The sequence below is a fragment of the Nicotiana tomentosiformis genome, chromosome 3 (genome assembly GCF_000390325.3).
Source record: "Nicotiana tomentosiformis chromosome 3, ASM39032v3, whole genome shotgun sequence".
NCBI lineage: Eukaryota > Viridiplantae > Streptophyta > Magnoliopsida > Solanales > Solanaceae > Nicotiana > Nicotiana tomentosiformis.
Window position 1 is genome coordinate 35,460,476 of NC_090814.1, and position 13,169 is coordinate 35,473,644.

Here is a 13,169-nt window from a genome sequence, read left to right on the forward strand (position 1 = left end):
CCTAAAAATTGCACCATTCCTTAGCTGTTACCTGCAAGTGTTAATCCAATTCATAATATATGTGAAGAAAAGTAATGAATGGGGTCGTACCTTAGCAGTAGTATTGTTTTAAGTGAGTTATGTTCTAGTTGTTTGGTAGCCGCTCGCCATTCATCGCTTCGAGTTTGTACGATCCTTTGCCGATGATCTTGATAATTCGATATGGACCTTCACAATTCGTCCCCAGTTTCTCTTCTTTCAGGTTCCGAGTGTTTACTCTCACCTTTATTAACGCCAAGTCTTCGATATTGAACTGACAGAGGTTGGCTCTCCGATTGTAATACCTCTCGATCCGTTGCTTGTGGGCAGCCAACCGGATGAGGGCAGCCTCGCGCCTCTCGTCCAATAGTTCCAGGCTCATACTCATGGCCTCATTGTTTGATTCTTTAGTCGCATATCAGAACTTGAGACTCGGTTCTCCTACTTCGACAGGTATTAATGCTTTGGCACCGTAGACCAATGAGAACGGGATGGCCCATGTACTGGATTTTGAGGTTGTACGGCATGCCCATAATACTTTGGGCAAAATTTCCCTCCATTTACCTTTAGCGTCGGTCAACCTTTTCTTAAGGTTTTGGCATATGGTTTTGTTCGTAGACTCCGCCTGCCTTTTCCCACTAGGGTGATAGGGTGTTGATAGGATCCTTTTGATCTTATGGTCTTCGGGAAATTTGCTCACCTTACTGCCGTTGAACTGCTTCGCATTGTCGCACACGATCTCGGCCGACATTCTGAATCGGCATATTATGTGGTCACAAATGAAATCAATTTCTTTCTCCCTGAATTTCTCAAATGCCTGGGCTTCCACCAACTTAGAAAAATAGTGAGTCATAAATAATATAAATTGAGCCTTATCGGGTGCCCATGGCAGAGGACCGACGATGTTTATTCTCCATTTTTCATGAATGGAAAGGGTGACAAGACCGAACGTAGTAGCTCCCCGGGATGGTAAATCATCGGTACGTGCCTCTGACATCTGTCGCACCTTCGTACGAACTCCTTTGTGTCTTTTTTCATGTCAATCCAGTAGTATCCGGCTCTAGTTACCTTATGAACCAACGATTCGGCACCCGAATGGTTCTCGTAGGTGCCTTCGTGAACTTGCCTCAAAACATATTCGGTATCTCCCGGTCCCAGACATATGGTAAGTGGGCCATCGAACGTTTTCTTGATTAAGGTGCTGTCTTCGGATAGGCTGAACCTGGCTGCATTTGTGCACAGAGCCCTCGATTCCTTAAGATCCGAGGGCAGCTTCCCACTCATTAGGTAATCTATATACTTGTTTCTCCAGTCCCAGGTTAAGCTTGTCGAGTTTATCTCGGCATGGCCTTCCTCCACTACTGATTTCATGAGTTGCACGATCGTTCCCAAGTTGAATTTGTCGTCATCAACCGACAATCCCAAATTAGCAAGAACATCTGCTTTGCTGTTTTGATCTCGAGGTACATGTTGCAGAGTCCACTCCTTGAACCGATGTAGCGTTACCTGCAAATTATCCAGGTATCTTTGCATTCGTTCCTTTCGGACTTCTAATGTCCCATTGATTCCACAAGGAAGGAGTCGTACTTATCCTGTTCGAGACCTGCAATCATGGCCTCATACTCGGGCTCGTTGTTAGTCAACTTTACCGTCCTAATAGATTGTCTAACTACATTAATTATCAGTGGCTTCAACACGATGCCATGTCCGGACCCCTTTGCGTTTGAGGCACCGTCTGTAAAGAGGGTCCAGATTCTCGAGAAAGTCCCCGAGTTCAACAACAACTCCCTTTCGACCTCAGGTATTAGGGCCGGCGTAAAGTCGGCCATGTAGTCCGTCAAAATTTGAGATTTGATGGCGGTTTGGGGTCGATATTCGGTATCATACCCGCTGATCTCCACGACCCATTTGGCCAATCATCCCGACAGCTCGGGTTTATACATTATGTTTCTCAATGATTAAGTAGTTACAACACAAATGGGATGGCATTGAATATACAGTTTTAGCTTCCTAGAAGCGCTTAGAAAAGCGATCGCCAATTTTTCTAGGTGAGAATACCTAGTTTCGACCTCGCCTAGAGTTCTGCTAACATAAAAGATAGGAAATTGCATACCTTCCTCTTCCCGGACCAAGACTCCACTTACCTCTATCTCGGATACCGCTAAGTACAGGTACAACTGTTCGTCTGCCTTCGGAGTATGAAGAAAAGGTGGGCTCGAGAGGTATCACTTGAGTTCCCCCAAGGCTTGCTGGCACTCCGGGGTCCATGAGAAGTTATTCTTCTTTTTAAATAGTGAGAAGAACCGATGGCGCTTGTCGGAGGACCTTGAGATGAATCGACCCAAAGCAACTACGTGTCCGGATAACCTTTGAAATGGCCTTGACACTGTCCACAATGGTGATGTCCTCAATGACCTTGATCTTATCGGGATTAATCTCGATTCCCCGGTTAGACACATGAATCCGAGGAATTTCCCGGACCGGGCTCCAAATGTGCATTTCTCCGGGTTCAGCTTCATATTGTATTTCTTTAATATGTTGATGGTTTCCTGCAAATGTTTCAAATGGTCCTCTGCTCGCGGGGACTTAACTAACATAATGTCAATGTAAACCTCCATTGATTTTCATATTTGTTCTTCGAACATCGATTTACTAGATGTTGGTAAGTGGCACATGCATTTTTTATTCCGAATGGCATTACGTTATAGCAGTAGGTGTCGTACTTAGTGACGAAGGACGTTCTTTCCTGATCGTCCGGGTCCATTCGAATTTTGTTGTACCCGGAATAGGCATCGAGAAAACTGAGGATCTCGTGGACGGGTCGCATCGATCATGCGATCGATGTTGGGCAAAGGGAAAGAGTCCTTGGGGAATGCCTTATTCAAGTCTTTATAGTCTACACGCAATTTTAATTTATTTCCCTTTTTAGGGTCTACTACTACATTTGCTAACCAATCCGGGTACTTAACCTCCCGAATGGGCCCTATTCGATTACAGTAGTCGGACATAGTCTAACTCTTTATTAGATTTTGTCATATGCTTCATCATGAAGTTCTACATTTTTAACTTGGTTATTTCCCATCATTGCATCAGCTGTGCATTCGGTTTCCGCATCGGTTTCATGTCTTCCTAATTTTATGACTGTATATGGTAGAAATCGGGGCTACCCGATTTCACTACTTGGTCGAGATAGGAATGCTACATCGAAGAGCTAGGACGTCGAGTCTGAAATCGAAGCCTCTTTTCAGATCGAGGTTGACATCAATCGAGGCCAGAGAGAGACAGACTTTGAATATCGTCATAGCTTTCTAACGGAAAGGGCGAGAAATTCACGATTGATCGAGGATCGTGGACTAAATCTCGGATCAAATCAAGTCTATAGCGGTTAATCAGCTGTTGACATGATTTCCTACTGTAATTAGAAATATACTTTAATTAGGACTCCTCTACTATATAAAGAGGAATTCCATTCATTTGTAATCATCATGGCTCACTGAGAAAAATATATGCAATCGTTTCTTTCATTCTTATTGCTCTACTTACTGTTCATCAGAGTTGCTCTATTCCTTTTTGTTCTTACCATATCACCTCGAGGTTACTTTGATTCGAGGTCGAGGCTTCGCTTACACACTGGTTTGATTTATTTTACAGCCTAATACATATATTTATTTTCCCGTTTATCAATTAGTATTGGAGGAAATCACATATCCTTAGAACCACAATTTAAGTTTAATTGTTATCCAAATTTTAGGGTAAACAGTTCGGCGCCCACCGTGGGGCTAAGTATAATAGTGATTATTCAGTACTCAATCCGATAACACACACTATTTTATGCTTGTTCTTGTCAAGTATTTTTGCTTTCAGGTTAAAACATGTCAAACTCGCAAAACGCGCCTAACATGGTGACAATGGCCTCGGATTTCACGGGGAGAATGACAATGTAATTGCACCAGGGGTCGAAGTGCCACAAGCTGATCTCGGGGGAGCACCGGTTGCCAACCCAGTCGACGTCAGTTCGCACGTTGCTTTTAATGTAGACCTGGGCCCAGACCCCGAAAGGAGTGTACGTAGAGAAGACCGATCTAGTGGCCAAGGTGCACAGGGTAGAGGAGATGGAGGAGTTAATCTCCAGGTAATATTTTAAATGCTACAGGCTCAGCAAGCCGCTATTGCACAGCTGCAAAATCAGCATAGAACTCTGAGTGGGGTCGAACTAGAAGCCACCCGTCGTGCCGAGCCAGTACCAGAGAGGTCGAATAATAATGAATCGGGGACCGATCCTGCAATAATAAAAATGCTCGAGGAGCTCACCAAAAGAATCGAGTTGGGATAAAAGAAAATTGAAGCTAATGATAAGAAAATGGAGACATACACATCTCGAGTTGATCATATACCGCGGGCACCGTCAATTTTGAAAGGGATGGATTCAAAAAAATTTGTACATAAGTCGTTTCCCCCAAGTGCGGCTCCGAAGCCCATTCCAAAAAAGTTTCGTATGCCGGACATACCTAAGTATAATGGGACCACCCATCCTAACGAGCATGTCACCTCCTATACATGCGCCATCAAAGGTAACAATTTGGAAGATGATGAGATCGAATATGTTTTAATGAAAAAGTTCAGAGAGACATTATCGAAGGGGGCAATGATTTGGTACCACAATCTACCACCAAATTCCATTGACTCATTTGCCATGTTAGCAGATTCTTTCATAAAGGCACATGCCGGGGCCATAAAGGTTGCGACAAGGAAATCGGACCTTTTCAAGGTAAAATAGAAGGATAATGAAATGCTGAGGGAGTTAGTATCCCGATTTCAAATGGAACGCATAGAGTTGCCACCGGTCATGGATGATTGGGCCGTTCAAGCTTTCACTCAGGGATTGAATGAACGAAGTTCGGTAGAGTCACGTCAACTGAAGCAAAATTTGATCGAATATCCAACGGTGACTTGGGCCGATGTATACAATCGGTACCAATCGAAGATCAGGGTTGAAGATGAACAATTAAGAACTCCTTCCGGTTCAGTGTATCCAAACAGGTCAGCAACTAAAAATCATAGGGACGTCGATAGAGAGCCACGGTTGAACAAAGACCGATATCCGTCGTACATTGTAGATCGCCGAAACAGCAGCCCGTGATGCAATTCCGCCCGAAATGATCGAAGAAGTGATCGATGACAGAATTCTTGGGGACTTATGAGCAAAAGTGGTTTTGATAAATATACCGATCATACAGAGGCACCTCGGTTGTCAAAATATAATTTTAGTATCGACGCTTCGGGCATTGTATCGGCAATTGGAAGAATCAAAGATACTAGATTGCTAGACCCATCCAGACCGATCCTTCCCAACGAAACCCCAATTTGATGTGTAAATATCATGGCACGCATGGTCACAGGACCGAAGATTGCAGACAGTTAAGGGAGGAGGTAGCCCATCTATTCAACGAAGGCCACCTTCGAGAGTTCCTAAGTGATCGAGCCAAGAATCATTTCAGAGAAAGGGACGCCAACAGGAAAAATGAACAGGAGGAGCCGCAACATGTAATCCATATGATCGTCGGCAGTGTCGATATTTCACAAAGGCCCATATTCAAACGCACTAAGGTATCAATTACCAGGGAAAAACGGACCCGAGATTATGTGCCAGAAGGAGCCGTATCATTCAACGACGAGGAAGCAGAAGGAATTTCTCAACCTCACAACGACGCTTTGGTAATTTCTATCTTGTTAAATAAAGTTCAAGTTAAGCGTGTTTTAGTGGATCCAGGTAGCTCGGCAAATATCATCCGATCAAGGGTCGTGGAGCAGCTCGGCCTACAAGATCAAATCATGCCCGCAGCTCGGGTCTTGAACGGTTTAAATATGGCCAACGAGACAACTAAAGGAGAGATCATCCTACCAGTGAACATGGCTGGAACTATCCAAGATACCAAATTCCACGTGATCGAGGGCGATATGAGGTACAATGCCCTACTCGGGAGGCCATGGATTCACAATATAAGGGCAGTCCCTTCAACTCTCCACCAAATGATAAAATTCTCGATGTTGGACGGGGTAAAAATATTGTACGGGGAGCAACATGCTGCAAAGGATATGTTCGCGGTTGATAAGGTAATACCAATATCGGCGACGTCAATATTGAAAGGATCGAACATCAAAGGGAAACAAGAAGCCAAATAGCAATCACAGCCACCAGCCTCGACTGAATCAGGGAATCAAGAAATAGAGGGAGAAGAAGATGAAGATTGTTTGACCCCTCGAACCTTTGTCGTTCCCGAAGAATTCGACACCACCAAATCAACGGTCGAAGAGCTGGAACAGTTTATATTGATCGACTACCTACCCGAGCGAAAGGTATACCTGGGGATGGGGTTAACCCCCGAACTCAGGAAAAAGCTTATTAAATTCCTTATCGATAACATAATTTTTTTTGCTTGGTCCCACTTAGACATGACAGGGATCCCACCAGAGATAACAACACATCGATTGAGCCTGGACCCAATGTTCAGGCCAGTGAAGCAAAAGAGAAGGCCGCAGTCTGAGGTAAAGCATGCATTCATCAAGGATGAGGTAACTAAAATTTTCAAAATAGGGTCCATTCGGGAGGTAAAATATCCCGAATGGTTAGTAAATGTAGTCGTAGTCCCTAAAAAAGGGAACAAACTTAGGATTTGTGTGAATTATAAGGATTTGAACAAGGCATGCACCAAAGATTCTTTTCCATTGCCTAACATCGATCGCATGATCGACGCCACGGCCGTCCACGAGATCCTTAGTTTTCTCGACGCCTATTCGGGGTACAATCAAATTCAAATGAACCCGGAAGACCAAGAAAAGACTTCATTTATCATCAAGTATGGAACATATTGTTATAACGTAATGCCATTTGGGCTAAAAAACACAGGAGCTGCCTACCAACGCCTAGTAAATAAAATATTCGAAGACCAAATAGGTAAGTAAATGGAAGTATATATTGATGACATGCTAGTTAAGTTCGTGCGCGCAGAGGACCATTTGATACATTTGCAGGAAACATTCAAGATATTAAGGAAATACAACATGAAACTCAACCCCGAGAAATGTGCTTTCGGGGTCGGTTAGGGCAAATTCGTTGGCTTCATGGTGTTGAATCGAGGGATCGAGATCAACCCCGATAAAATCAAGGCTATCAAAGACATCACTGTCGTAGACAGCGTTAAAGCCGTACAAAGGCTGACGGGGCGGATAGCTGCCTTAGACCCATTTATCTCGAGATCGTCGGATCGAAGCCACAAGTTCTTTTCTATACTCAAAAAGAAGAACGATTTCGCCTGGACTACGGAATGCCAATATGCGTTAGAAGAATTGAAACGATACCTCTCGAGCCCACCATTGCTCCATACTCCAAAGGCAGATGAAAAACTCTACTTATATTTGGCAGTCTCGAAAATTATGATAAGTGGTGTCCTAGTTCGAGAAGAGCAAGGTACGCAATTTCCTATTTATTACGTAAGTCGAACTCTAGGTGAAACAGAAACTAGATATCCACACTTAGAAAAGTTGGCACGTTCTTTAATAAGCGCCTCTAGGAAGCTAAAACCATATTTTCAATGTCACCCCATATATGTGTTGACCACTTACCCACTTCGTAATGTTTTTCATAAGTCCGAACTGTCGGGCCGATTGGCCAAATGGGCCGTCAAACTCAGTGGGTATGATATCGAATATCAACCCCGAACGGCTATCAAGTCTCAAATTTTGGCAGACTTCGTGGCCGACTACACTCCTACCCTCAAAGGAACTTTTATTGAAATCGGGTACATCATCGGGGATGTGGACCCTTTTTATGGACGGTATGTGAAGGGGTCCGGGCTAGGCATCGTTTTGAAGCCGCCCACGGGCGATACTATTAGACAATCCATCAAAACTTCTAAGTTGACTAACAATGAGGCCGAGTACGAGGCCATGATTGTAGGTCTCGAACTAGCTAAAAGCTTGGGAGCGAAAGTCATCGAAGCCAAATGCGACTCCCTGCTAATAGTAAACCAAGTAAACAAAACATTCGGGGCTCGAGAGGATATAATGCAAAGGTATTTGATCAAGCTGCAGGTGACTTTACACCGTTTTATAGAATGAACTTTGCAGCATGTACCTCGAGAGCAGAATCGTGAAGCCGGTGCCCTTGCAAATTTGGGATCATCAGTCGAGGACAACGAAATCGGCTCAGGGACTGTTGTTCAACTCTCAAAATCTGTAATCGAGGAAGGTCACGCTGAGATAAACTCCACAAGCTTAACTTGGGACTGGAGGTATAAATATATCGAGTATTTAAAAAACGGAAAACTCTAATCGGACCCTAAAGAATCGAGGGCTCTACGAACAAAATTTGCTCGATTCATATTGGCTGAAAATAGAACATTGTACAGAAGAACGTTCGACGGACTATTAGCAGTATGTTTGGGACTAGGGAACACCGATTATGTCCTATGAGAAGTTCATGAAGGTACTTGTGGGAACTACTCCGGTACCGAATCACTAGTTCATAAAATCATCAGAGCAGGATATTATTGGGATAGTATGGAAAATGATACTAAGGAGTTTGTTCGAAAATGTGATAAGTGTCAAAGGTACGCACCAATGATCCACCAGCCCGGAGAATAACTTCATTCGGTCCTATCCCCATGGCCATTTATGAAATGGGGGATGGATATCGTCGGCCCTCTACCATCGGCCCCAGGTAAAGCTAAATTCATTTTATTTATGACTGACTATTTTTCTAAATGGGTTAAAGCACAGGCCTTCGAGAAAGTCAGAGAAAAAGAAGTTATAGACTTCATATGGGATCACATCATATGTTGATTCGGGATACCTGTCGATATTGTATGCGAAAATGGAAAGAAATTCATCAGCAACAAGGTAACGAAGTTTCTCAAAGATCACAAAATAAAGAGAATCTTATCGACACCATATCATCCTAGTGGAAATGGGCAAGCCGAATCGATGAACAAAACCATCATTCAGAATCTGAAGAAAAGGTTGAACGACACCAAGGGAAAATGGAGAGAAATTCTACCCGAAGTCCTTTGGGCATATCGAACGACGTCGAAGTCCAGTATGGGGGCAACACCATTCTCCTTAGTATATAGCTCTGAAGCCTTGATTCAAGTCGAAGTGGGGGAACCCAGCACCAGATTTCGATATACAACGGAAGAATCAAATCACGAGGCTATGAATACTAGCCTCGAACTATTAGATGAAAAATGAGAAGCTGCCCTCGTCCGAATGGCCGCTCAAAAACAACGCATTGAAAGGTATTATAATCAAAGGACCAACCTTCGCCACTTCAGAATCGGGGACTTGATCCTGAGGGAAGTCACCATCAACACTCGAGACCCTAATGAAGGAAAACTCAGCCCTAATTGGGAAGGACCTTATCAAGTCCTCCATATCGTCGGAAAGGGATCTTACAAGCTAGGCACAATAAATGGCGAGCAACTGCCAAACAATTGGAACATCTCACTCCTCAAGCGATATTACTATTAAGGTATAACTTTCTCCTTTTTTATTTACATTTTATGCTAACTTATTTTCAGGTGTTCGGGCAAAAATATCGGAGTTATCATCAAGCAGGAAGATATTAGGACCCTAAAGCATGCGTTGCACTCTTTTTTCCTTCGACCTGTTTTTATCCCAAATGGGTTTTTCCGGCAAGGTTTTTAATGAGACAACCATTGTTCGTGCTGACTTAGAGTATCTTAGGTCTCCTTACATTCAACCTCGAATACTGGGGGGCATCACCCTCGGATAATTTATTTTCAAGGAAAAATACTTCATGTCAAAATTGCCTCGATAGGAAAACTTTGTAATGGGCCAAACGGTCGAATGGCAAAACATGTACGCATGTATGAACTATTCAAAGAAGTACTTTTCCTTATCAAATATCTGGTGCTTCAAAAAAAAAATTCTACTTTACGAGCTCCATACTTATGATTTTCTATGAAAAATGGCTCAAGGGCCGAAGTGCAATTACACCTCGAACGATCGACCCCCTACTTGGGGACTGTCGTTGAAAATCAACATGTTTGAATTATCTAAATGCGAAACCATAAGACCTCAAAGAGGCATTCCTCGATTTATAGGCCAATGCCATCATTCTCGGGGACTAACACTTCGAACAAGTTTGAAGTGTTATTGGAAAATAATCCCAAGAGACATACCCAAAGGCTACAGCCAAATTAACGCGGCTCGGAGACGTCCAAATCCCGCAATAAAAATAGGCCTTCTAATTTTTTGAAAACCGGTTAAAAAAGGCTACCCTCGACGAAATAATCAAAGGGCTTTGATAATATCAGCCCTCGAAAAACCTTAAGAGGTATCAAATTATTCAAATAAAAATTTGTGCCAAGGCACAAAAGGTAAAGGGGTTTCAATCAATTTCAAACCCTCAAAAAACCCAATGGGTAAAAAATACATGCTAAGGCATAACAAAATTTTACAAAAGTCTTTAAGCCGAAAAAAGGAAAAGGTCATATCGTCCCGATACAAAGAGCCTAAGGGCCAATGCACTTAGAGTTCGAGAATACATTATTACTCGATACGAACCTATGGGTTCCACTATCTCGAGTTCGAATAAAAACTTACTTGACTACAGATCAAGGATCCATTATTACTCAATACAAACCTAAGGGTTCTATTGCTTCGAGTTCGAGTCTTACACGAACTCGACTATAAAAACAATACTATTGTGACTTTGATCAAAACCGAAGTCTCGAACATATTATGCAAAAAACACAAAATGTGCCAAAATTTTACAAGGCACAAAGCAAGATTGAAGATAGAATTTGAGAAGGAATTCAAAGGGAAAATCTTTATATACTTGAACAAAAATATGTACGAAGACCGACAAAGGTCTTACACAGAAGAAAGAAGAAAAAAGGAAAACTATGTACAAAAGTCCTAACTATAACCGGGGTTGACTTCTTCCTCGTGGGCAGCCTCTTCTTCGGTCCCCTCGCCATTATCGGACCGGCCTTGGCTGCCTTCATCATCATCGTCATCAACGGAGGAGGCAAGCAACCTGGCATCAGCTTCATGCACCTTTGCCTGTGCTAAGTCCTCAGAGAGGTCAAAACCTCGAGCATGGATTTACTCGAGGGTCTCCCTTCGAGATTGGTGCTTGGCAAGGTCGGTAGTCCACTGAACTCGATCAAGGGCCTCCCTTAGCTGTGCTTCGGCAGCCTAGGCATCATCCAGATACATGGCCACCGATTTGTCGGCCGTAGTCTTCGCCTTCTTGGCCTCTGTTGGGACCTTAGCAAGTTCACCCTTGAGCTCATCGATCCTTTTGGTCTGAGCCGAATTCTTCTCCTTAACACTCCTAAGTTGAACTTCGGCCGATGATAGTTGGGCCAAAGCAGCCTCTTTCTCCGTAGCAAGGTAGTCCATGCCTTCTTTCCACCGGTGTAACTTGATCGACTTCCCCCTGTAACAGCTCGATCTTCTCAATTTTTTGCTGCAACCGAGACATCGAAATGTTAGTCTTCACCCTTGGATCAAGTCCGTATTTGATCAAAATGACAGTTACCTTCTCGTTCAGCTCGGCCTCCTCATTATGAGCCTTGGCCAAATCTGCTCGAATGTCCCTGAGCTCTTCATCCTTTTGTCCACAAAGGAGCTTGGGAGTATTTCTCTCCTCTGAAGTCTTCTGGAGCTTGGCCTCACAGCCAGATCGGCCCGAGACTTGGAAAAAGCCTATATGGGAAGAAATTAAGTTACACTAAAGGATGGAAAAGAAAAAGAGAACTACAACAATTAATACTTACTCGAGATAGAAGACGGTTGGCCTCTTCAAAAAGGGTGGACGCATCGTTAAGGTCAGAGGTGTCATCGAACCCGGTAAAGCAATCCCGAAAGGGATCCTCTTCACTAGGGACTCTGCCTATGTCGGGGGTCCTCATGGCCCGAGCCTCTCTTATCGCTTCCTCGGAGTAAGCCGGCAGAGAAGGTGAATGACCTGCTATCACTGCCCCGAGCGAGTCACTCGGGGCGCTCTGATCGGCTCTCGGGGTCTCAGAACTGCCCCCTCTGGTATGTTTGTGGATGGTCGAGGGACAATCTCGACCTCAGGCGATTCGGGGTCAACACCCGAACTTTTCTTGGAAGCCTCCTCATCATGAGTCTTGATCTCAGCAACCACCTCCGGTTTTGAAGGTTTGGCGGCCTCGACAGTCTTCTTGGGTCGAGCCACCAACGTCGAGGCGTCACCTTCTTCTTCTTCTTCTTCTTCTTCTTCTTCTTCTTCTTCTTCTTCTTCTTCTTCTTCTTCTTCTCTCAAACTTCGGACCGAGTCCATGGTGAGAGAAATGACCTTCCGTCTGGTCCTTCGAGCTTTGGGTTTGGGGTCCTCGGACAATGAGACCCCCTTCCTCTTCTTGCCTTTCCCCGATTTCAAAACCGGGGACTTGGCCTTTTCCTCGCCGCTCGGAGGCCTTAAAATCGCATCCTTGTTCAGGCCTACACAAAAGGAAACTTAGTCAAAAAGTGAAATATGATTAGCACCTCAGAAATAAGAAAAAAACGCTCACCATGATTCTTTGCCTCCCATTTGCCCTTTGCCTTCACACCAGCAGCGCTCGGCATAGGAGGAAGTCGAGGCCAACTTCCGAACCCATTCCTCGAGGTCAGGAACCGCTCGAGGCATCCAGGCAACCGTTCCATGACAAATAAAGACATTATATAAGTCAAAAAATGGGAATATGAAGACTAATGAGTAAGATGTTACTTACGCTCGGGGTTGCACCTCTCGGGGGACGGCAATTTTTCCTTTGGGATGAGGTCGCAGGTTCTCACTTGAACAAATCAGCTCATCCAACCCCGGTCCTTGTCCTCATCGACGCTCAAGAATAAAGCCTTGGTTGCACGGCGCTGGAGCTTGATCAACCCTCGTAAGAGTCGGGGTCGATATAATCGCATAAGATGGCTGAGAGTGAACGGCAGCCCCCCGACCTTGCTGGAAAAGAATAGGAGCATGATCACGATACGCCAGAAAGAGGGGTGAACTTGGCCGAGGGTGACCTGGTACCTCTTGCAGAAGTTTATGATAACTGGGTCGAGGGGACCCAATGTGAAGGGGTAAGTGTAAACACTTAGAAACCCCTCTACGTGGGTGG

The 13,169-nt window shown here is 44.2% G+C and overlaps 1 protein-coding gene across 1 annotated transcript; it reads right to left on the reverse strand.

Moving 5' to 3' along the window:
- Nucleotides 1–11,377: 11,377 nt before the first annotated feature.
- On the reverse strand, nt 11,378–12,639 carry LOC138907614 (uncharacterized). The gene is made up of 3 exons (XM_070198218.1): nt 12,585–12,639; nt 12,151–12,513; nt 11,378–11,751 (listed from the first exon to the last, which is right to left on the reverse strand). Exons 1-3 carry the CDS (start codon nt 12,637–12,639, stop codon nt 11,378–11,380), a joined length of 792 nt encoding a protein of 263 aa, XP_070054319.1.
- Nucleotides 12,640–13,169: the final 530 nt, after the last annotated feature.

What these genes read in the sequence shown, in the direction of transcription:
- LOC138907614 (XM_070198218.1), bottom strand. Translation starts at nt 12,639, where the DNA reads ATGCCGAGCGCTGCTGGTGTGAAGGCAAAGGGCAAATGGGAGGCAAAG. An exon ending in ATGGGAGGCAAAGAATCATG is followed by an intron (nt 12,514 to 12,584) that starts GTGAGCGTTTTT and finishes CCTTTTGTGTAG; the next exon opens with GCCTGAACAAGGATGCGATT. An exon ending in TGAGGAGGCTTCCAAGAAAA is followed by an intron (nt 11,752 to 12,150) that starts GTTCGGGTGTTG and finishes CTTCCCATATAG; the next exon opens with GCTTTTTCCAAGTCTCGGGC.